This window comes from Asparagus officinalis, chromosome 6 (genome assembly GCF_001876935.1).
Source record: "Asparagus officinalis chromosome 6, Aspof.V1, whole genome shotgun sequence".
Classification (NCBI taxonomy): domain Eukaryota; kingdom Viridiplantae; phylum Streptophyta; class Magnoliopsida; order Asparagales; family Asparagaceae; genus Asparagus; species Asparagus officinalis.
In genome coordinates, this window is record NC_033799.1 from 72,271,198 (window position 1) to 72,296,504 (window position 25,307).

Genomic DNA, 25,307 nt, shown 5'->3' on the forward strand with positions numbered 1-25,307 from the left:
ACAAAAGTACACTTCAAGGGCTGAACCATACATGGCGAACTAGGAGGAGGCTGCAGCACATGAAGTTTCTGTTAAAAAATTTGGGGCTCATGGACACATATTTCCCCTAAAGTAAGGATAAGATTCTGATTTAATAAAAGCCCCTAAATAATTTCATACTAGAATAGATGCGGTACATTGTGATGCCTCCCAAGTGTCCTGCTGAAGATCTACAAGTTACAAAAGTACACTTCAAGGGCTGAACCATACATGGCGAACTAGGAGGAGGCTGCAGCACATGAAGTTTCTGTTAAAAAATTTGGGGCTCATGGACACATATTTCCCCTAAAGTAAGGATAAGATTCTGATTTAATAAAAGCCCCTAAATAATTTCATACTAGAATAGATGCGGTACATTGTGATGCCTCCCAAGTGTCCTGCTGAAGATCTACAAGTTAATTATTAGGGTTTTTAAATCAAATCTATCTTTACTTTTAGGGAAATATGTGTCCAGGCCCCAAAATTTTAACAGAAACTTCATGTGCTGCAGCCCCTCCTAGTTTCCCCCATGTAGTTCAGCCCCTTGAAGTGTAACATTTTGTGCTGCAGCCTCTTTTTAGCAATTATTACATGCCAGCTAAGCTAAAATCCCCAAAATAACCTTATCTCATCTCCTCAATCCTTCAAACCCAGTTCTCTCTCTCTCTCTCTCTCTCTCTCTCTCTCTCTCTCTCTCTCCCCCTCTCTCTCTAAAAACAAGGGCTTTCTCAAGCTCGTCGTCCTGGCCCTCGCCCTCCTCGTCGTCGCCACCTCCGCCCAGGCACCCAAGCCTCCCCCGAGTTCGCCGCCGCCTCCCCTCCTTTCCTTCGCCCGACCTCGTCGCGATAGCTCGCCGCCGCTCCCTGTCTCGTCCTCGACTACGCCGGACTTCGCCGCTGCGCCTGCCACTTTTGAACCCTATAGTATGGTAGGCCGGAGGAGGATGACAAAGAGAAAAAAGTGCATGATGCCCAAGAAAAGTAAAAATGAAGGGGCTGTAGGCACAAGGCCACTCTTTTTTTTTTTTGAAATTTAATGAGAAGCCACTGCTATAAGGAGATTGTTAGTCAAGATGGCGAAGAGATGCCTGTTGGGTTTGAAATTTTAAGAGTTGATCTTGGTGCTGGAGCTGAGGAAGGAGATGGCGAAGCTTTTTTTGATAAAGTTAATGTTGGTATTCTTATCTTTGCTTGGATTTTGTCATGGAGTATTCTCCCTGAAGAAATATTGAATGCCTTAACTTGTAGGAATTTGATGCTAAAATTTGATGTTGGTATTCTTATCTTCGCTTGGATTTCGTGTTCGTGTTAGTTCTAACTCAGTTCATGTTAGCTCTAAATAGTTAGTGTTCTAATTTAGAACTAACAAGAACTGAGTTAGAACTAACAGGAACTGAGTTAGAACTAACATAAACCCAGTTAGAACTAACATGAGTTAGAACTAATTGGAAAGCTGGAGTCGTGCTCAAGCCGTGAAATGCCGCGTGCGATGTCCTCAAGGAAGCAAAACACTTAAATAATTTGATTTGCATATAAGTTCCCGTGAGTAATGTCATAGATTAAACAATCTTGATAGATGTCCTTTTTTATTTTGATTTGCATATAAGTTGGCTCCATAACCCGTATAATAGGTATCCAAACCGATGGTTCTGGGACTAAATTCATACCACAAATGCTCTCATTCTCTACCCACTAATTTTTTTGTCTTTCCTGTTCCATGATCACATACTAATTTGGATTTAGCATTTTTATTTTATATGCTTTTCAGAATTAGTGCAGCATTATTCCAAAAACCGACGCCCAAATCCTGCTGTATCACGGCTGTTCCTCTCTTCGCTCCTTGCAAATTAAATCCTTGCCGTGTTGTTATCAACGTCGACACGATCACTGAAATCACCATATTCTTTCGATAATTAATTCACTAATCAATGCATAATGAGCATTTGGGAGTTTGCGGCATCTGCAGAAAGCTTTCTTGTGCCATTACGTAACTATCACAATCATGTGATTTGTTGTAATTATTTGTTGTTAGGTACTTGTTTGGTTGGAGCCCACGGTACCCAAATGAGAGAGGCGCACGGAGAGTGGTTAAAATTAGAATTAATGGGGTTAAAATTAGAACTAACTTGTTATAACATAAAACTAACTTAGTATAAAATAGAACTAACTTGGTATAAAATGGAACTAACGTGGTATAAAATAGAACTAACTTAGTATAAAAATACAACTAACTCTGTAGCGTGTTAGTTCTAATCTACACAGTGTTAGTTCTATTATGTAGCGTATTAGTTCTAATCTACATAGTGTTAGTTCTATTCTGTAGCGTGTTAGTTCTAATCTACACAGTGTTAGTTCTATTCTGTAGCGTGTTAGTTCTAATCTACATAGTGTTAGTTCTATTCTGTAGCGTGTTAGTTCTAATCTATACAGTATTAGTTCTATTCTGTAGCGTGTTAGTTCTAATCTGCACAGTGTTAGTTCTGTTCTATACCATGTTAGTTCTAATTTATACCACGTTAGTTCTATTTTATACCGCATTGGTTCTAATTTATACCAAGTTAATTCTAATTTATACCACGTTAGTTCTATTTTATACCACGTTAGCTCTAATTTATACCACGTTAGTTCTATTTTATACCACGTTAGTTCTAATTTATACCAAGTTAGTTCTAATTTATACCACGTTAGTTCTATTTTATACCGCGTTAGTTCTAATTTATACCAAGTTAGTTCTAATTTATACCACGTTAGTTCTATTTTATACCGCGTTAGTTCTAATTTATACCAAGTTAGTTCTAATTTATACCACGTTAGTTCTATTTTATACCGCGTTAGTTCTAATTTATACCAAGTTAGTTCTAATTTATACCACGTTAGTTCTATTTTATACCACGTTAGTTCTAATTTATACCAAGTTAGTTCTAATTTATACAATGATAGTTACGAAATGGCACAATTATACAATATTAGTTCTATTTTATACCATGTTAGTTCTAATTTATACAATGATAGTTACGAAATGGCACAAGAAAGCTTTCTGCAGATGTTGCAAACTCCCAAATACGCATTATGCATTGATTAGTAAATTAATTATCGAAAGAATATGGTGATTTCAGTGATCGTGTCGACGTTGTTAACAACACGACAAGGATTTACAAGGAGCGAAGAGAGGAACAACCGTGATACAGCAGGATTTGGGCGTCGGTTTTTGGTATAATGTTGCACTAATTCTGAAAAGCATATAAAATAAAAATGCCATTCCATAACTATCACAATCCTGTGATTTGTTGTAATTATTTGTTGTTAGGTACTTGTTTGGTTAGAGCCTACGGTACCCAAATAGGAAAGGCGCACGGAGAGTGGTTAAAATTAGAATTAATGGGGTTAAAATTAGAACTAACTTGTTATAACATAAAACTAACTTAGTATAAAATAGAACTAACTTGGTATAAAATAGAACTAACGTGGTATAAAATAGAACTAACTTGGTATAAAAATAGAACTAACTCTGTAGCGTGTTAGTTCTAATCTACACAGTGTTAGTTCTATTCTGTAGCGATAGAACTAACTTGGTATAAAAATAGAACTAACTCTGTAGCGTGTTAGTTCTAATCTACACAGTGTTAGTTCTATTCTGTAGCGTGTTAGTTCTAATCTGCACAGTGTTAGTTCTATTCTATACCATGTTAGTTCTATTTTATACCACGTTAGTTCTAATTTATACCAGGTTAGTTCTAATTTATACCAAGTTAGTTCTATTTTATACCGCGTTAGTTCTATTTTATACTGCGTTAGTTCTATTTTATACCACGTTAGTTCTATTTTATACCACGTTAGTTCTAATTTATACCAGGTTAGTTCTAATTTATACCACGTTAGTTCTATTTTATACCGCGTTAGTTCTAATTTATACCAAGTTAGTTCTATTTTATACCACGTTAGTTCTAATTTTAACCATATTAGTTCTAATTTATAACAAGTTAGTTCTAATTTATAACAAATTAGTTCTAATTTTAACCACGTTAGTTCTAATTTATACCACATTAGTTCTAATTTATACCAAGTTAGTTCTAATTTATACAATGTTAGTTCTATTTTATACCAAGTTAATTCTAATTTATACAATGATAGTTACGAAATAATTTGATTTGCATATAAGTTGGCTCCATAACCCGTATAATAGGTATCCAAACCGATGGTTCTGGGACTAAATTCATACCACAAATGCTCTCATTCTCTACCCACTGATTTTTTTCAGTGATCGTGTCGACGTTGTTAACAACACGACAAGGATTTGCAAGGAGCGAAGAGAGGAACAGCCGTGATACAGCAGGATTTGGGCGTCGGTTTTTGGAATAATGCTGCACTAATTCTGAAAAGCATATAAAATAAAAATGCTAAATCCAAATTAGTATGTGATCATGGAACATGAAAGACAAAAAAATCAGTGGGTAGAGAATGAGAGCATTTGTGGTATGAATTTAGTCCCAGAACCATCGGTTTGGATACCTATTATACGGGTTATGGAGCCAACTTATATGCAAATCAAATTGTTTAAGTGTTTTGATTCCTTGAGAAAATCGCACGCGGCATTTCACGGCTTGAGCACGACTCCAGCTTTCCAATTAGTTCTAACTCATGTTAGGTCTAACTGGGTTTATGTTAGTTCTAACTCAGTTCCTGTTAGTTCTAACTCAGTTCTTGTTAGTTCTAAATTAGAACACTAACTATTTAGAGCTAACATTAACTGAGTTAGACCTAACACGAACACGAAATCCAAGCGAAGATAAGAATACCAACATCAAATTTTAGCATCAAATTCCTGCAAGTTAAGGCATTCAACATTTCTTCAGGGAGAATACTCCATGACAAAATCCAAGCAAAGTTAAGAATACCAACATCAAATTTATCAAAAAAAGTTTCGCCATCTCCTTCCTCAGCTCCAGCACCAAGATCAGCTCTTAAAATTTCAAACCCAACAGACATCTCTTCGCCATCTTGACTAACAATCTCCTTAACAAGCAGTGGCTTCTCATTAAATTCCAAAAAAAAAGAGTGGCCTTGTGCCTGCAACCCCTTCATTTTCACTTTTCTTGGGCATCATGCACTCTTTTCTCTTGGTCATCCTCCTCCGGCCTACCATACTATAGGGTTCAAAAGTGGCAGGCACAGCGGCGAACTCTGGCGTAGTCGAGGGTGAGACGGGGAGCGACGGCGAGCTGTTGGAAAATTTGCAGTAAAAAAAAATAAAGGAAAATTGATTTGTATTCCTTTGATCTCGATGGCGACGGCGAGGAGGGCGAGGGCCAGGGAGACGAGCTTGAGAAAGCCCTTGTTTTTAAAGAGAGAGGAGAGAGAGAGAGAGAGAGAGAGAGAGAGAGAGAGAGAGAGAACTGGGTTTGAAGGATTGAGGAGAGGTGATAATGTTATTTTGGGGATTTTATCTTAGCTGGCATGTAATAATTGTTAAAAAAAGGGCTGCAGCACAAAATGTCACACTTCAAGGGGCTGAACCACATGGGGTAAACTAGGAGGGGCTGCAGCACATGAAGTTTCTGTTTTTGGGGCCTGGACACATTTTTCCCTTACTTTTATTAAAATTGCTACTTTTCATCTTTAATAGTTTTTTTTTGTTTATTTATCAATATCACATTTACTTGCCAATATGTTTGCAATATCACACCTATTTGCATTTTTAGCAAGAAAAAACACGTGAACTGACCATTTTACCCCTAACCAAGGCATGTGCTTTGTACTTATGTCCTAATTAATTATAAATTTAAGGGGTTTTTCAATATTAGTCATCCATATTTTGAATTAGTCCCTCAAGTATCTCTCTCTCTCTCCCCCTCCCTCTCTCTCAAACAACCACGAATCTCTTTACCCAACTCCCCAAACCCTGACCCAATCCCCAAACCTTAACCTCATCTCCCCTCAATCCTCATCCCTCCTTCCAATCCAAAAAAAGAAAAAAAAACTCCAATCTTCCCCCAAACCCTAACCTCATCTCCATTCAATCTTGCCTCCTAACCTCATCTCCATTCAATCTTGCCTCCCCCTCCAATCCAAGAAAATACCACCTTGAAACCCTAGGCAAGGTGCAAAAGATCGACAAATCCGCCTCCCTACAACTCTCTCCAACCGGGATGACGTCGGTCGGTCAAAGATGGCTACGACACTAATTTCAAAATATGATGATTTTGAGGTCTGATTTCAAAAGAGGAAACATTTGAGGACTGAAACTTAAAAAAATTCCTTTTCATGTGTTTGGGATCATGATATTTTTGTCATTTCACATGTTTTTTTTTGGCTGAAAACGCAAATATGCGTAACATTACAAACATGTTCGCAAGTCAACGTGATATTCATTTAAAAAAAACTTCAAAATGTGGTAGGCAACAATTTTGATAAAAGTAAATGTGATTTTAACGTAAAAACCCCAATTACAATGGCCAGGAAGACAATAATACCATGATCACATACTGTACATCATTGAAACAGCTTAACAAGCCACAGATGGTACCAGAAACAAGTCACCTTTTATCAAACGATACACAATTTTAATTGACAGTCCTCAGTTCAAATTGGAAGCTTTTATGGCATCGAAATTAACAGCAGGCTTCTGAAACACTCTTACTATAGGCATCCCATCACCATTATCATTCCCAACTCTCCACGATCTATCTTTCTTCCTCAGTGGCTTCTTATGATGCTTGTAACTTTCCCCCACATTCTTCTTCTTAGCTCTAGCAGCAGTTTTGCCCAACACTCCACCAGACAACTCAAAGGACTCGAGATCATCCAACGCCTGATCCAAGCTCGGTTCCTCTAGTACTTCCTCGTCTGAATCGCTTGCATCCGATTCATTTCCCAGTTCATCATTGATTGTTCCTGGGGGCAGTTCATAGTGTGGAATCTTCCCGTCGATGAAATCTTTCAAAATTTGACGAGCTGCCCTTGTTTCATCAGGGAGACCACTAGAGCTTACATGCCCACGAGATGAACAGTAAGTTCTCAGAAGCTCTGAAGCCGATGGTGGCCTTGTTTGTGATTCATAAGCTTTTGGCTTTGGCAAAGTGATGTGATATACATTCTCGAGGATTTGTCGTGGGACTCGGTTTGCTACAACTTGAACAGCTTCTCTGTGCTCAGTCATTCGGTCTATAGGCAGCACTCCTGACGCGATCATTTCGTATCTGGAGCTGGAAAATGAAGGGAAGACTAGACCCGGGCAGTCACAGAGCATCAGCTCATCGGATATGATGAGCGTTTGGAAGTGCTTTGTTTTTCCAGGGGTCGAGGTGACTCCCGTCCTCTTTCCGCCAACCAAAGCGTTAATCGTTGAGCTCTTTCCTACATTAGGGTAGCCAACGAAGCCCACAACTACGTGCTTCGATGCTGAAGAACTGCTTCCATGAGTTTCATTTTTGTTTGGAACCTTTCTAAGGGATGCAATTGCCTCTGCTTCGGCTTGTAATCGAGCCAAGAGCTCGTCTCTGCCATAGATCTTCGTATCTGCAACTTCACTACCAGGAGATTCATTTAAGCTGATCAATGATTTGCCTTCGAGAGAAGCGGAGGCAGCTTTCGCAGACCAAAATAGAAAGAGAATTCCATGAGCGTCGAAGTAGTTTGCCCATTTTTGTCTGAAGATCAAAGATTTAGTATTAATTTGTTTCAAACAGAAATTTTATGAAAGTTGAAAGATGATTATTACCACTTACCTCACAGTTAATGGCAAAAGATCAGCCTTATTAACAAGAAGCAAAGTTTTCTTGTGCTCATCAATTTCACGTGCATATGCCTGCACATCAAAGATAGTCCTTTTACTCATGAAATGCCAAGACTTAGTTGGCAACATAAGATCACCAATAAATATGTTATGTCGCTATAATTCTTTGGGGTCATGATCAAGCACATGCATATGAGCATAGTTCTGTCAGATTATATAGTCTTAGTCACTCTAAGTAACTCTATACAAAATGGAGGTGCCAAGCTATTGGTAGAGTTGACATGCATTTCTCATTTCTAGTTGCTTACACAGTGCATGAGCTTTCAGGAAAACACCAGCAGCAATCATTTGAACTTTGGGTGTTAAAAGCAACACATTATTGCATAATACTCCAATCATATTGAAATTTATGTTCCTTTTATTCAAGAGGCTTACTTTTCTTGTTCAGCCCCTTATAAGTTTTACAAAAAAAATCAAAACACAGTTGATTTATAAGTATTAAATGTAATCTACATAAAAACAAATTGTGTACTTAGCTTTCTTGATGGTTACTATTGGTGCTAGTAGTGACTCTTTGAAACTTATGTCCTTGGTACTGATCAGTGGTCTCATCATAAGAACGGAAGATTCAACCGAGAATAAGACTCAAATTGAAGAGGATGTAGATTATTCCTCAGATTCCCGTCAAGAGTTATAGGACACATGATTCTAAGGGTTTATTAACATAGTCCTCGAACGAGATAGATCCTAACGTGATTTTGGCCTATCGCCAAAAACTAGACCATTTACATGTGGATTTACCTAACTCTTTTATGGATGAGGATATGGCTAATAATTGGTTTGATTACAACATAGCACAAGACGACTTTTACATGCGAGGCACTAAAGGCCTTGATCCTTACCCTGATCATGTAATTAAGAAAGAAGCAGGGAACAAATAGCAATCATCAATGATCTGGAAGACAATAGGATTCTTGTGGATGAATGGTAGGCCCATTGGACTTCAGAAGATGCTAGAGATATACGAGACATGGAGCCAGAGGAATAGAAAACAGAGAACCATAGAAATTGACTCAAGTCGGGACCCCAAGAGATCAAACCAATAGAGATTAACTCATAAATAGAGCCTGAAGAGGTTGAAACAATAGAGATTGACTTGGAATCGGAACTTGAGGAGGTCGAACCAATAGATGTTGACTTGGAGTGTGAATCTGAACATGTCAACCATTAGAGATTAGCTGTAAATCAGTCTCTAGTGATGGCTTTTGCTTTTGAGCAATTTATGCGTATCATAGTGTACATATGTCTTGGCTTTTTTGGGTGTACATATTTTCAGGAGAAAATGATCTAAATTCAAAGGGTATCTGTTGTCGGATGTTTTATTCTCAAAAAAAAATCTACTGTTGGATGTTGATCACACAATCAACTCGATTTGATTAATAACAAACGTTTATGTATTTGATGATCTTTGGAGATGAAGAGTGTAGGTTATGAAAGTGTTTAATTACTCCTAACCATGTATATGAAGTCATGATAAGAGAAGAATGGCAAGAACATGGTGTTATGCAAAATTGAGTAGTAGCAACAGTAGCAAAAACAGTCGTCTGGCCATAAAAAAACAGATATCTAAAAACATGCAAAAGAAAGCTGAAAACATGCACAAGGCTGAAGAGGGACATTAGTCGGCTGGTCATTTGAAGCAAGCGGCTTAAAGAAATCAAATCAGCTAGTCAAAAGAATGAGCTAGCTGATATTATCAAGACAGAGGATGGTTTCTCAGTTTTTCTGTCAGAGACGGCTGGACTCTAAATCCAGTATTGTAAATAGCGGCCAATAGCGGGGCTATAGCGGCGCAAATAGCGGTCGCGGCCCTTCAGCGCTACGCGTAGGGGTTTCGCGGTTGGCTTAAGCGGAAAAATCCGCTATTCATTTGAATAGCGCGTAAAAGTGGATTTTAGCGGGTTAAAAGCGGGTTTTCGCGGTTACAAACGGATTTTCGCGGTTAAAAGCGGATTTTTGTTGTTAAAAGCGGCTAAACCCGCTAAACCCGCTATCACACATATTATGATACTATATTTCTTGAATTTCTTCATAGTTTTATTCATACAACAAGCTTATTAATTGTTATTTATTGATAATACAAGAAATTTATAACTAATTGAATTTTTAGATTTTTTTATGAATTTTCTTATTATTTAGGATATTTAAATATATTTAAATTTGACCGCTATTTGACTATGCGCTATTTGCCGCGATTTCGTCGCAATAGCCCGATATAGCCTTAGCGGTCCCTCGCCGCGACGCGCCGCGATCCGCTATCAGCAACCTTGTCTAAATCAAGTGGCTAAGCTAATTTTAGCCGCCTAGCTGAATCTCAATAGGCCGGTTCGCGTGTTTGGGCAAATACATTTGGATTTTTGAGATGTAATTTGAGTCGTTTGTTTGTAGTTTATAATTCTTTGTAAGGGCTTCAAGGGTTATTTTCCTGATCAGAAGAGAAGTCTAATTGCAGAAAATTATATTTAGAATTTGAGAAAAAAAGATTGGAGCTAGGATACTTCATCGGAAGTTTATTCTCAGAGCCTTTCTTCTTATAGATCTCTTGAAGGTTTGAAGACGACGTCCATGCTACAACTCAGAGGAGATCTTCGCATTGCCATCAACATCATCTCCAAAAGATCAACTCAATTGTTTAGGGACATATTTTCAACTTAATACCTTTCAATTTGAATTGTAAACTAGTAGATCAGGGTTAAGAATAAGTGATCTCGTTGGGATTCTTAGTTGTGGGATAGATTGGGTGTGAGTATCTAAAAGTTGTATTAACTTTACACATTGGTGACATCAGATAGGATTGGGTGTAATAGCTTGGACGAACTTGGGAGTTCGATACTTTCTTAGATAGCGGATCGATTTCACTGCTCTGAAATTCGTGGATGTAGGTTCTGTGGATGTAGGCATCGTGCTGAACCATGTAAAAGTTATTGTGCTTGAGTTTGAATGTTTGGTTGATTATTTGTTTCCGCTTATTTAGTTGCAAAACTTTTTAAAAATAATATTGTTTTCAAGGCAACGCTATTCACCCCCTCCTCTCTGCCAACATCTATAACTTGACATGACATATAAAATTTATTAAATTCCTAAAATATGAGTAAGACCGTAATCTCTTTTCATCATGCTTTGCTTTATAACTAAATTTACATAATTATGGGTTTTGTTAACAAAAATTCGGTAAGTAATTTGGTTTCACACAAAATATTAAATGATTTGATGCTTTTTAAATTATGCACTGAGGATGATGTAGACTCAACTCTATAATGCTTAACACTTTTCATATCAGTGCATTGTTAGATTTTTACTTTCTAGAGAGAAACATATATGAAAGTTTGATATAGAACTACTTTGAGAATGGATAGAAAGAAAACTAAAAGTTACGATTGAAAACTAAACAAAACATTAGTTGATATGTTGCATTGTTATCGAGGCGCAAGGCGGCCCCTTACGCGCACCATGCGCAAGGCGCACAATGATGCGCGCGTCTCACTGAATTAAGGCGCACAACTCAAACTAATATTTTCCAACATAAAACAAAAAAAAATATATAAGCAACATGTTTATAAATTGTCACATAAAAAGACCAAGAAATATAATTTTACCTACTAAATCACGAAAGAGTCTTAATTAGCATGCATAACATAGATAAGTTCATAAGTTTCCACAAATCACAATGCAAGATAATCTCCAACAAAAGCAAAAGTCTATGAAACAAAACAAGCAAGTAACAAATAAGAAATATGCATTTTCATTTAAAATATGATATATGTATTTTTAAGTAACAATTAAGTGATTAATAAAACATGATTGTTCATAATTTCTAGTTAGCATTCTTAATTGTTATTTGCTAGTTAGCATGAAAAGATGGAGAATGGAGGGAGCTAACAATTACATATTTACATGTTCATAATTTTTTAGTTAGCATGCTAATTAGAGAAGGAAGTTACAATTAGCAAACAAGTATACTAAATTACTAATTATTGTTTCCTTTTTATAGGTTAAACATGAAAAGATGGAGAATGGATTAGCAACTAACAAGAAAAAATCTATTACATGATGTAAATATGTAATATGTAAATTATTTTTAAAAAACAGAAGAAAGAGTCTATTACATGACGCAGGTGTCAAGCGCACACGAGGCGCGCGCCGCGCGTGAGGCACAAGGGAGGCGCGCGCCGCGCCCGGCGTGTGCGTGGCAATTGTCCCAGCCCGCAGCGCCCCGCGCCAGGGGCGTGCGCCTCGATAACAATGATATGTTCAACAAGCTTTCTACTTAGATTCTGTTTTAGGCAAGACTGTGAATTAAGTAGAGATAATTAGCACTAATCCTCCAAGAGTACGTATTAAGTGGTTAGAAAATTCTAACTAGAATGACTACTCCACATAGAGGTTTAAAGATTTATCTTAGTAAGTGACTATTTAAATTCTATTTACCTACGAAATCTACTTTGAGCATACTTTTTGGGTGAAATTTATGAAAAATATTGCACAAATTAATTCAAGGTTACATCCATAAGTAATGGTATTTAAATTAGTAGAATTCATATATGATCAAATTTGTTATATGCATCTGATAGCTTCTGTTTTGATGCAGATGTAGTTTCATTTTTATTTTTATTTTTTTAGTTTTTGAGTATGAATAGATTGATCAGGTTCTTTAAGTTTGTCTTCAAGGTTATTCTACATTATCAAAAGAATGTTGGGAGTTAAATTCAATTCCCCGATAGAAATTGTAGTATCTTTTTTGATTTGCTTCTTTAGATTCTTGAACTTGAGATTTTGTTATGTATAATGTAAACACAAACAAATCACTGCCACTATTTTTATGTGGAGCATTACAATTTTAGTCTTTGGAATTTTCTATTAAGCATACGCATTATAGTAATTCTCTTCACTTGGGTTGTCAATCTCTTGTTTTCTAAGAGTCGTGTGAAACGAATGTCATCAGTTTTTCAAGTGCTTTCAACTGCTTCTTTCCTTTTGCAATATGTGCATGAAAATTCTTTGTATTATTTTCTCTATGTGCCAATCATCAAGGGAAAACAACATTGAGGTACAATATCACAAGTGATGTCAAGGATGATACTGATAGCTTAACTTGCTAATTTTTAACCATGACCTTGAGGAAATTCTCCATGTCCCTGCTCCAAAACTTGAGCAACTGTAATTAGGGTATACTTCTAAATATTATAGTTTCGACCTTTGTTAACGTCAAATGAAAAAAAAAATTGAGATAGAAATAAAATATGCAAATTTAAAGAGCTAAAATAGACCAATTTCATATGATTTTAGGACAATAAGCTGTTCAAAATACACAACCTTATTATAACCAAAGCTCACAGAAACAAATTCAAGTTTGTCTTTCACCATGATTTTGCAAATCACAACTCCAGCTTGAAGGCAATACATAGTAAGTTACCTTGGATTGGTTGCCTAGAGCACCCTAGTGCACAACACAGTTGAGACCCTTCTAAAAAGTACTAACTCATACACATGCTCTGACAAAGGAGCTGGTTCTACCGCTTGCAATAAAATCAAACATAATATTGCTTCTGAAGCCGACTCTACTGAAGAATCCCGGTAAAGGCTGTCCACCATCAACAATTCATACTTGCTTGCTTCCCCTTTTGCTATGTAAATATTAATAGTTCTAGATACTTTATATTTTGATTAGACAGTATGCCTTTTAAGCAGACTTTGATTAGATTCTCTATTGTTCTATATGTATATATGTTTGTCTATGTCGCATGGATACGGACACGGGTGCGGAAATAGGACACGGAAAAATTATAAAAGTTAGGATTATTGGAACATGGGCCACGACTATATACATAATTACATATATGTCAAAATTAATAATCTATATGAGATCGATATTGCTTTCCATTCACATGTTATGAGATCTAAAATACTTATACCATTTTTACGTCTCTATTATTGAGTAGATTATAAATTGAAATAATGCTTGTTTTTGAGCTAGATACCGAAACAACCCTTTAAAATCATATTTATGAACTAGGTATGTGCTAAGACAATCCTGTTCTAAGTCCAATGAGTTACATAAATTTGAGGTGAAGTGTAAAATATACGTACAAGAAGTGTATCACAAGCTTTTTAAACTAAAATGTGTGTTATAAAATTGAGTACACATCTACATAAATGTATGTACATATTCAACAAGTGTTCAAGGAGTGTCCGACACGGACATAGATACGGAATGTACGTACACAAATATGGGAGGCTAGATGAAGTGTCCGGATAACCTGGATGTCTGTTTATTATGAATCATAATCCCAGTGCTTCTAAATTTAACGGTTGTTACAAACTATTATTTCAAAAAGCCTCCGCCTAGCCAACCTGGGTGTACACCTAGGTTTAGGCGGTGGCTCAGCTGCCTGCCTAGCCTAAGCAGCACATAGGCATGCCTACATGGATTGCACCTTTTAGGCATTGATCGTGATTTCCTTCATTGCAGTCTCCACGTCCTCCAACCTCTTTCAAACTCCTCTAGCCTCCAACTATGAACACCTCCACTATCTCTTCTGACCTTCAGCAAAACCTTCTCTAATTAAGAAATATGCCCAAGTGTCAGTTCGGCGCCCGAGCTTTCTATAACATTAGCTTTTACTATCAGTAATTGTAATTAAAAACTAAAAAAGAGGAAAATGCCTAGGCCCCGCCTAGGCTTAGCTCTAGGTGTTGGGTCCAACACCTAGGGGCCTAGCGCGTTCTGTAACCTTGTTACAAACAATGTATATCACATCTATTATCAAACTCGTTGAACTCTGTTAACTTTTTCGTGAACGTTAAATTTACTTTTTTGACATTTACGACTATTGAAATGAAGTTATTTTAGAGAAATTGGTTTCTCAATTTTTCAGTTAGAGTATGGACTCTTCCCACGTTAAGCGGGGCATGCAGGGGGAGGGTTTGCTAGTTTCTCAAGAAAGGTAGAAAACAAGAAGAGAAAAAAAACTTCATGAACTTTCAAAATAAGCACATACCTCAAGATCAGGACACCGGTAAAACAATGGGTCCCTAGCATCAACAACCATCACCAACTAGAGAAAATACAACACTGAATTAGAATCTTCACTAAAGGACGAGGAAGGTGTTTATTAGAAGTTCAAAGATTATTCAAAGTTCAATAAAGTGAAGTCCACTTATGCAACACAAAACATAGAATTACAATCCTCATTAAAGAATGAGGAGATGTCAAATTAGAAGTCCAAAGATAATTCAAAGATCAATAAAGTTCATGTATGCAACCTTGAACAAGGTTCATTCATTAAAATTAAAAAAGGCATGAGGCTAATGCCCTTAGTGCTATAAATAAACAAGAAAAAAAATCAGCCATAAATGCAAGTGAAAGTCTTTGTTCACACCAGTTCCAAGACCTCATTTCATCTATGAATCTATGAGACTATGATGGCAGCATATGTTCATATGACCGCATAAGATACTAATGTAAATGTTTTTAAAGGCGTTTTCAGCGCGCGCCACGGGTGCAAGGCATTGCGGGACAGTGGAACAACACCCCGCCTTGGGTGCGGGGCGTTGTGCTTGCGTGGGGCAAGCGTCTCACCTCACCCCGCAAGCACTTCGCGCTTTGAACGAGGCGAGAGCCTCAGATCTTGAGGCGTTTGAGCTATATTTATTGGGTATGGACCCAATGTTCACTTAAACCTGATTCAAATGTAACCTTATCCAAGATGTCAAATCTGAGTTTAGGGTTCAAAGCCACTTCTTTTCACTTATGTTTCCTCTCAAGGGTTGCGTCTGGCTTCTCCTTTCCATCTCTTCTCAAGGGCTGCTGTGAGGGATTCCCCTCTAGTGAGGTATGTTCTCCGTCATTTCTTTCAAGTTTTTCTTCCTCTTCTATTTTTTTATTGCTGTTGCTTCCTTTTTTTTTCTTCCATTGTTTTGTTTTATTTTGCTGGATGTTGCTTCATTCTTTTTTTTTTCTTCCATTGTTTTGTTTTGTTTTTTGCTTCTGGCTGCTGTTTTCTTCTTGGTTCTCTTCCATTTTTCTTTATTTGTTTTTTTTTTGGTTGAGTCGACCCCTAGTTTTTGTTTGCTGCTGGCTGCTGCTCTGTTTTTCCTTTTTTTCTTAGGTTGAATGGATCTCCCTAACTTGTTATTTACTGCTGGCTACTCTCACAAGTTCAGGCTTGGGTGGTTTATTTGCATATTTTGAGATCATCGACTACTTGGTAGTATGTGACGGTGACACGTCTCATTGAAGCTAATTGTTTAATTTTATGTTTATTAACTTTGTTTTAGTAAATCTCTACATTTTAGTAAATGTCACTCATCATTATACAGATTTATGGTAATGAGGCTATGATCTAATTGCTTATTTTTTAATACTAAATTAACAATACAAATTACAAAATACATGACTGTTGAAAATTGAAAATATCTCGTTGCATAATGCATGTGATTAATAGAAAATTTTGTGTTTTGGACCTTGTGGTATAAACATGTCTTCATCAACGGGTAGTGGTAGAAGACAAGATCCTACGTGAAAATACACTTCACTAGTCGATAATGAGAACTCCAATGGACACAAGTGCATATTTTGTAATAAGATCACAAATGGCGGCATATGTGAGGATGCTCTAATATTGATCTTTCTTTTTTATTATAGTAGCGGAATTGAAAAAAGAGTATCCACATTTATATTGTACTCCATGTGTTGCTGATTGTATCAATCTCATGCTGAAGGATATTGGTAAACTATCATCTGTGAAGTTAACCTTGAGTCAAGCTATGGAGTTGACATGATTCATCTATTCATATGCATGGGTTTTGAAGCTGATGAGAGGTGAAACTAACGGCAGAGAGCATCTTAGGCATGCAGTCACATGATTTGCCACATCACTTATGACTTTGTCAAGCATCCATAAACAATAAAATAACCTCAATAAGATGTTTAATTTGGAGCAATGGAGGCAAAGTAAATGGACAAGAGATTCAAACGACAAATTAGCTGAAAGGATAGGTCATATGCCATCTTTTTGGAATAACATTGTTTGTATTCTCAAGCTCACGGCTCCTAATGTTGGTGTTCTGAAACTTGTTGATGGTGACAAGAAGCTTGCTATGGATTCATTTATGAGGCAATGGATAGAGCTAAGGAGGCTATTGCTAGAGCCTTTATTGACGATTCAACAAAATATTCTGAGATATTTGATATCATTCATAAGAGATGGAAGGATCAGTTTCATCGGCGTTTGCATGTTGTAGCGTATTACCTTAATCCTGCATTTTTCTATGACCATCCAAACATCCAAGGCGATGAAGTCATGAAAGGTTTTTATCCAGTCATTAAGAAGATGGTGCCCACACAAGACAAAGACAAGATTGATAGACAGTTAGATATATACAGGCATGCTGAGGATCTTTTTGGTATGGAGATAGTTAAGACTTAAGAGAAACAGAAAGAAAAAATCTTCAAGTAAATATCCATAATATTAACCCTCAATTGACTAGATTTCTATAGGAAATACACTTCTAACCACACTCTATTTAATTGACAGCTGATTGGTGGGAGTCTTATGGTGCATCAGCACCAGAGTTGCAGAAGTTTGTTATTAGAGTCCTCAGCTTTACTTGTAGCTCCTCTGGCTGTGAAAAAATTAGAGTACTTTTGAGCAAATATGATTAGTTTTATTTTATTCAACAAAATAGATTGAATTTTCTTAAAGATATAGATATTGATTTGATTGATTCGTATAAATTACAGATACACACAAAGAAGAGGAATAGATTGGATTATAAAAGGCTGCAAGATCTAGTTTACTGCAAGTACAAGCAAGCTTTAAAGAAGAGATTTGACTGCAGAGATTCTATCGATCCGATTAAGTTGCTGATATAGATGAAAGCAACGAGTGGTTGTTAGGGCAGTTCGGTGCATATGAAAATACAGAGAATGACTTAGTGGAGGGCAAGGACGACCTTACATATGGTGTCGTAAGAGATGCGATGGGAGCTGAAGAATATGATGCTAGATATCTAAGATCGACTAGTAGATTTCGAGGATCTTCGAATGGTAGTAGTTCATCATTAAGGAGGAGAGAGCCGGTTTCAGAGTCGGAAGATGAAGATGAGTTTAATGATGATGAGATTGAAGAGGAATATATTTCCCTTGAAGGGGATGATGATGATGTTAATGATGATGATTAGAGTCATTAGACTATTAATTTGCTACTTATTTGTGTTTTATTAGATTGTTTGTTTTGCTTTGATGTTAGTGAACTCCTTAAGTGTTCTAGTGGCTTAGTTGCTTTGTTTTGATAGACAACTTGATTTGCTTCGATGATTAAAACTTTATCTTGTGATTTGGTTGTATATAGTTTATTTATCTTGAGTCCTTGATATCTTTTATGCGAAATTTCACAAATATATTTTTACATGCATGTTGTATATCTTCAAAATTTTTGTGGTCTGGAGTGCGCCTTGCTTCACTCAGGCACGTGCATTGCATTGCACCTTGCGCATGTGTGCATAAACTAACTTTGCACCTCGCGCATTGAAAACACTGCTGATGTGTATACTCTCCTCTTTATAAAATCAGTTGCTTAACAAAAGTAGTTGATTACAATATCTAGCCATATAATAATGTATGACTCCTAAGCACAAAAAGATTAGTCATAAATGAAGCGTGTAAAAGATACTATAGCATGGAGGACAGGAGCACACAATACAATCTGTGTATTCATGTTATTTCTGACAGCGTTTGAACTTTTTAAGTCCATTGAGTATTAGCATATTCAGTTGTGCCACAACCATATAATGTGATATATAAGTTGGTTCTGCAACAGAGGAATTTACTTGTTTCATTCAATATGGGCACAACATAAAATACACAGAGAAATTATTTAGAGCGTGATTGGCAACTTTGGATTATATTCCACGTGGCTTATAATCCATAATTGGATTATAAGCTGATTAGTTTTATAAGCCAAAGTGTTTGGTAAATTTAGTGGATTATAATCCATTTTCAATAGTGTTTGGCAAACAAGGGGCTTATAAGTCATCATTGTCATCAAAGTCATCATTGTCATCAAAATGACCAAAAAGCATTCAATAGGATTGGAGAGAGATAAATGGGGCTTGGAATTTTGTGAAATGATGAGGGGTATATTGGTCTTTTTATACTGTCAACCCTTGTGGCTTATAAGCCACCAAAAAATAAGCTGAATACCTGAGCTTATTTTATGTTACCGTATAAGCCAAAGTAAGCTATTTGCCAAACATGTCAAAATGGCTTGTAGGCCACATTTTGTGGCTTATAAGCCACTTTGGCCACTTGCTAAACATGTTCTTAGGCGCACATCAAACAGGATAATGTCTGAAGATCAAGCCTGCCTCTAATTATGTCCTCGGTGTTTAACGAGATAGTCAAATGCAATAAAGATGAGAGATTTGTTTGCCTGTACTTAAGAAAATTGCCAATTTTCAAAGAATATAATTGACACGAGAGGAAGGAAAAAAAGTAATTTATCTTTTTTTTTCCTTTTATGTGTATCTGATCTGATCCATTAATAAAATGATTTGGGATACTGGCTTCCTTGCTGTATTGTTCTTGTTGTTGTGCCAATTCATCTATATAGCTAATGTTGGTGAAATAAATATATTTCGTCCAAAAACTAGAATATATTTTTAACAGGCAGACATGGTTTCCGAACCTAGAAAAAAGATTCAAGCTACCCTAGGAGAGAAAATAGAGAAGTTGTAACTTACCAACAAGAGCCCACACTAGTCCAAGTGAAAAGCTATTGGGTAATTTATGCATAACCTATACTTAAGATGTTTAACAACTAAAATCAGAGGGGAAATAGTTTTGTAACAAGCAAAAAGCCAAAAAACATTAGCAGAACAACTAAAATCAATGAAACATAAATTAACTTGGAAAGTAAACAAGGAGTAAGTATACGACATGATTGTAGAGAGGAACTGCTATAATGTTAAGGCTTCTTTCTGATATTTGCCAGCGAAAAGTACAGACTACAAACCGTGTAGCTCCAGAAAGGTTCATAACGAAATCATCGCTAAGAAGCTTCTGCCAAAGGTTTTTGCACTTTAATTGACAGCTAATAGGCATGATATGGAAGGAGAAAATTCTCTTTTTCTATGATTAAAATAAACAAATTAATGTATTGACACAGAAAACTTAGCAAACTTAGCAGCTCCTGAAATGAACCTTTCTATCCCCAACTGTTCTTTCAGTGGGATTGACAAAAAAGATATACAAACTAGAAGAATATTAAATTACGAATAGTGGTAATCAAATTAGATGATATACATGTTAAAACTTTTACTTGGCAAAACTTCATGAGACTGAACTCAAAAAACTATAACCCAACACTCCAACAGTGCAAAAACTTTAGAAGGACAAAACTTACTAGGTCACTTCTTTCAAGCACTCGCCAAAGTTGTCGCCAAATATCCAGGTTCTTCTCAAAAGGAGTAAGGACAAGGTTCTCATTCTCCTCAAGTCTGTAGATAAAAAGACATTATGAGAAGCATACACAGTAAACATTCAGCTAACAAATATAAAAGTTCTGCAGTTACTCTACTTAACAAGTTAATGAAGAATTGAAGACAAACATAAAGAATCACAAAAAAGAGATCTCCAGAATATTTCATAAGGATTGGAAAAGAGAATAAAACCATCTAGCAAATATCCCCCACACCCCAAAAAAAAAGGAATTGTAGATGCGTAAACTAATAGTCAATGACAACTCACAATCACCTAATCATGTTGCAAAAGGTTAGCTAAGACTTTATTACTAGGATCTATTTATAGTTTATAGTTGCAGATTAGGTGGAATATTTTGTCATGCATAAGTGTAGTCGTTATTTAAAGGGAAAAACAGTTCATATGAACAGTAAATTTGTTCTTAATTTATGTTTCATTTTTTCTTAATCCTGAGTTGGTATTGATTAGATAAAGTTTTATCCCATTTTACCTAATATATTAAGATGTAACATCTTTAAATAGGTTTAAACAGTATGAAGTAGAGAATGAATATCAATTTAGTAACTTTGTCAAGACTTAGGCCTTGATATCTTTCTTGTCACTGTTTCTTCTCTTTGTTTTCTCTCATCCATAAGCTATACTTGTACTCCCAATGCACGCGATGTGTGCATGACAAGGTAATGGATTTGTAGAAAAAAACTGTTAGCAACAAACGTAATAATTGACGATAATATAAATAGACGTGTAAAAAATTTATTGCCAAAATTGATACGAATGTGTAACAATTAAGAAATTAATAATGCATTATAACACAATTTTTTTTTCCTAGACGACATATTTTGAGTTAATTCACTTTAGCCAAATATTATTCAAGCATAACATGAACGTGGTCGCTACCAAGTAAAAAGTGTTTAACTACTATCAAACATATATGCATGACGAAGATGTGAATTTGCACATCTGCTGTGTTAGCTTACTTTTCAAATTTCAAACAAGATGCCCATAAACCTGACTGTATCCACAACTTTACTTGTTCTGTAAAATTAAATAAGCATGAAGAAGTTATCCCAAACAAACGTGTTGCATCCATGACAATTAATCATGACTCACCTTATTCATCTTTTCATTATCTAAGGTTTTAATTTCTTTGCTCTGTTGATTCAATCACAGATCATTCTGCCTCTATTTTGCATTTGCATCAGTGGGTTTCATGGGTGAGAAAATGCCAACATTGTTCATTAGTGAACAGAGGTTATCGGTGACAAATATCAATAAGAACTTGGAATGGCTAGGAATGTGAAAAGTGGGGTACTTATTAAGTAGTGGGCAGTTCAAGGGTCATTTTGGATTTTCCATGCTTGCCCTTTCCATTAGTTCGAATGTAGTACAAATTGTTGAGGACATTTCTTGGAACTATTTGAATTTGTGACTCACATAGGGGTATAGACCAATAGTTAGAACCAAAAGGATAGCTTTTCTTTATTAATAGTCATAGATTAGAGTGGTATCAACCAACATGATCCTCTTGCAAATTTCACCATGTCTGATGCCAAACTGAACAAACTCATTGAGGTGTACAATGACAGATACAAATAAACCAGCTCAACCACTTCCTGCAAGGGTCTTTGATCACATAAAGAGGAAAATACCATTCAATATTTAGTTAAGAGTTGCATTAAACAAATTTTCTATCTTTTTCAAGTTACAAACTATAATATATTTCTTGTATAAAACTTTCTTACATTATACAGAAGTTTCTAAATTAACTAGAACAATCTATTGTAACTTTAACATACAAGTACACATAAACATATTATACATACACATAAACATATATCATATGACCAGATACGTACATGTGTGTCCCCTATGTTGTTCTGAGACTGCGTATCCACTATCCAGTACCTGTATCTCTTATGGATCCACGTTTCAACTGTATTAAGTGTCATACAAGTTGAGATCTTCCTAATGAAGAGTTTGTGAGTTCACACTTTACTCTTGGTGCTTACAACTAGCAAGTTAGGGTCTAGAGATTTATTTTATTTCTATTAATCCACAGCTATCACTGGAGTTCTTTTAGCATCTTCCCATAATCAGAAGAACATTTGTTGGCTTTTATCATCAGGTTATCAAGATTCTGCAATAGAGTACGGAAGCAGAGTGCCGAGGACACATCTCAAGGGAGAAATTTCTGCATAGGAAGAAAATTGATGTAGTTTTAGCTAGTATTCCATTAAGCAATTAGGACTTATTACGGTATCAGATTTTATTAATAGCAAAGGTTAATTTTGGATTAAGTAGAATATTTGGTTCAGATCTTAGAGGAATAAGATTTAAGTTACTACTTAGCAATTACAACTCATGTGAAAAGAACGTCTGTATACTATTTAGGTTTTCGTTCTAATTTTAGGATTAGTTTCAGCTTCTTTGGATTAAGATAAAGAGTTCTATTAAGTTTATCTTCTCTCTCAGAAAGTAATGCCTTGAAAAAGGGTGAATAGCATGAAGGAAAGTAGAGGATGAGAATGATTTGAGCTGTTCTTTGAGAATGAGACCTTACTATCTCTCTTCTTCCATGTTTCTTCTCTTGACTCTTCGTAAGCTACATTATCAAACCATCTACATCATTAAACTTATTGTTAGAGAAGTTGCCTCCAGAAATCAAGATTCGTCAGCAAAGGAATAAGGTCAAGCTTCATTCTCCTCAAGTCTCGTTTAAAAAATACATGAAAAACATTGGTCATGGTGTATAAAATAAGGTTTATTAAGTTGGCAACTAATGCAGAAGAATTGAAAAATAGAGACTGTTGCAATGAATCTTCATGTTTTGTTTAAAGCCATAAAAGTTAAACGTAACATGCAATTAGAAGTCTCGAACTAGTACATAGAGCCATGAGAAAACAAAATGCTTCCTCGTGTTATATTTAAAATAATATAAATACATAACATTAACAAGCAATATGATCCTAGTACATATAACATTTGAAAACGATATGAATTGGAGATCAGTCATCATACAGATGTTGGCTACATTCTTCTGAGTAAATTCAAAAAATTATATTAGTTATACAATATCCATAATCTAATAATGTTTATCAGAAAAAACGAAAGTAGAATCCGCTCACATATAAAGGCCAAAAGGTGAGAAACAGTAAACAGAACAAAAGGTCTAGTAGTTTTGTTCCATTCAAATAAGACAATAATAAAGACATTTTTTAGAACTTTTAGAGACCTAAGAAAAGAAAAAAAACATCACTTTTCTTATGAATCAAAGCTGATAAATTTCACAGCCAGAAGTGGTGATAGTAAGCCTACAATTTAATACATCCAACGAGATCAAATCAACACATATAGCTCACATCGAAACAAGAAAGTTCTCGACAATTTACCGATGGATAAAGACATCCGATTACCTAACCATATCACACATAAAATTCACGTAGCATACCAAGAAGAGAAGTCATCGAACAGACTTGCATCCCAAGAGTTGAGCTCTTTCTAAAAAGAGATCCTCTTCCTCCCCGACTAGATGACTACCACATAAGGGCATCAGAACAGAACTTCCTAAAGAAAGAACTTTTACTACCTGAAATAAACATTTCCTCGACATCCAAGGCTAAACTAACAAAAGATAATTTCATAGTACGATCATGCCCGTAATTTCATAATCCGAGGAGCTGGTACTTCCTGCTCTTGGCAATTCATCACCAATTTGTATAGAATTATACACCAAAATTTCCCGCTAGTTCACTACACATAGTCATTTGAAAAGAGGGGGAGGGGATAAAACTTACTTTGCAAGATTTCGGCGCCACACTAAAAACTCTCGCCTCTCATTAGTGTCAAGCTCCTCGAGCGACATCCTGGCATTCCATGGCGGCCTGAACAGGTAAAGACAGCAACAACCAAAATCAAAACTTTATAAACTTAAAAGAAGCTACAAATCACACCGTAAATCAAAATAAAAGCAGCAAACCTGCGAGGAACTCGAAGGCTCCCAGCATGCAGAGCTTCCTCTTCCCTTTGCAGCCTCCTCCTCTCATCAGCCGACGTCCCCCCATCCGAATCCCTAACAATCTCAAAACCAATCAAGAGTTCAGGGGTACTAACCTGTAATCTTACTCCATTTCTAACTAAAACAAATTTCAATGAAAAAAAAAGGGACTTACAGGTTGATGAGGAGATTGGGGGCGGGGTTGTCAGCAGAGTAAAGGCGGTCGGCCTCCTCGGCCCGCTCTAAGACGGCGTCGATGTCGGTGACGTCGGTGATGGACTCGAGAACCCGACTCTGCTGACGCAGGGATTTGCTCCGCTCCTTGGATTGCTGGACTTGTTGATTGTGATGGCGGATCAGAGCTCGACCTAATCCTTGGGATTTGTTCTTGCTCCCTCCCATTTTTTTTTTAAGGATTTTTTTTGTTTTTCCTTCTTTTTTCGGAGGAGGAAGAGAGAGGGCGAGATTTTTGGTGTGTTTGGGAGTTTACTATAATGGTGTGTTTGGGAGTTTACCGTCTCCAACCGTTTCTCCAAAATTTTCTTTAAAATGGGGAAACAAAAGTCATATTCTTCGACTAATTTTTACACCAACTCCAACAGTTTCTCTATTTTGAAGAATCTCTTTTTTTCCTTCAAAAATTTAGAGAATGCTGCAGATTTGGGGAAGCTTCCACATTTTTTCTCTTCCATCCCTATTTTGGGGAATGGGATGAGGAATCTGTTGGACCAAAAACCTAACTAAATTCTCCAAAAGTGAGAAATGAGGAAGCTGTTGGAGATACTCTAAAGGCCTGTTTGGATTTGTAGGGGGTGAAGGGAAGTTAAGGGAAACTGAGAGAAGAGAATGGAAGGGAAGGGAAGGGAAGGGAAGGGAGTTCCCTTCCTCTTGGTTACACCCCAATTTGGGGGGTAACAAATTTTATAGTATTAGAGGGTGAACCAAGGAGAACTAGGGTGAATTAACTTCACCTCCTAAAGGCTTGTTTGGATTGAGGGTAATGGGGGTGAGGGGAAGGGAGGG

General features: G+C 36.4%; 1 protein-coding gene across 2 annotated transcripts; it reads right to left on the reverse strand.

Moving 5' to 3' along the window:
- Positions 6,407-24,750, reverse strand: LOC109844535 (GTPase LSG1-2-like). Of its 2 annotated transcripts, XM_020413605.1 has the most exons (7): positions 24,460-24,750; positions 24,267-24,359; positions 24,085-24,171; positions 20,214-20,307; positions 14,808-14,864; positions 7,742-7,821; positions 6,407-7,663 (listed from the first exon to the last, which is right to left on the reverse strand). In XM_020413605.1, the coding sequence occupies exons 1-7, from the start codon at positions 24,684-24,686 to the stop codon at positions 6,592-6,594; spliced, it is 1,710 nt and encodes a 569-aa protein (XP_020269194.1). In that variant the 5' UTR covers positions 24,687-24,750; the 3' UTR covers positions 6,407-6,591. The 2 variants fall into 2 exon arrangements, with proteins under 2 accessions (XP_020269194.1, XP_020269195.1); XM_020413606.1 differs by lacking the exon at positions 14,808-14,864.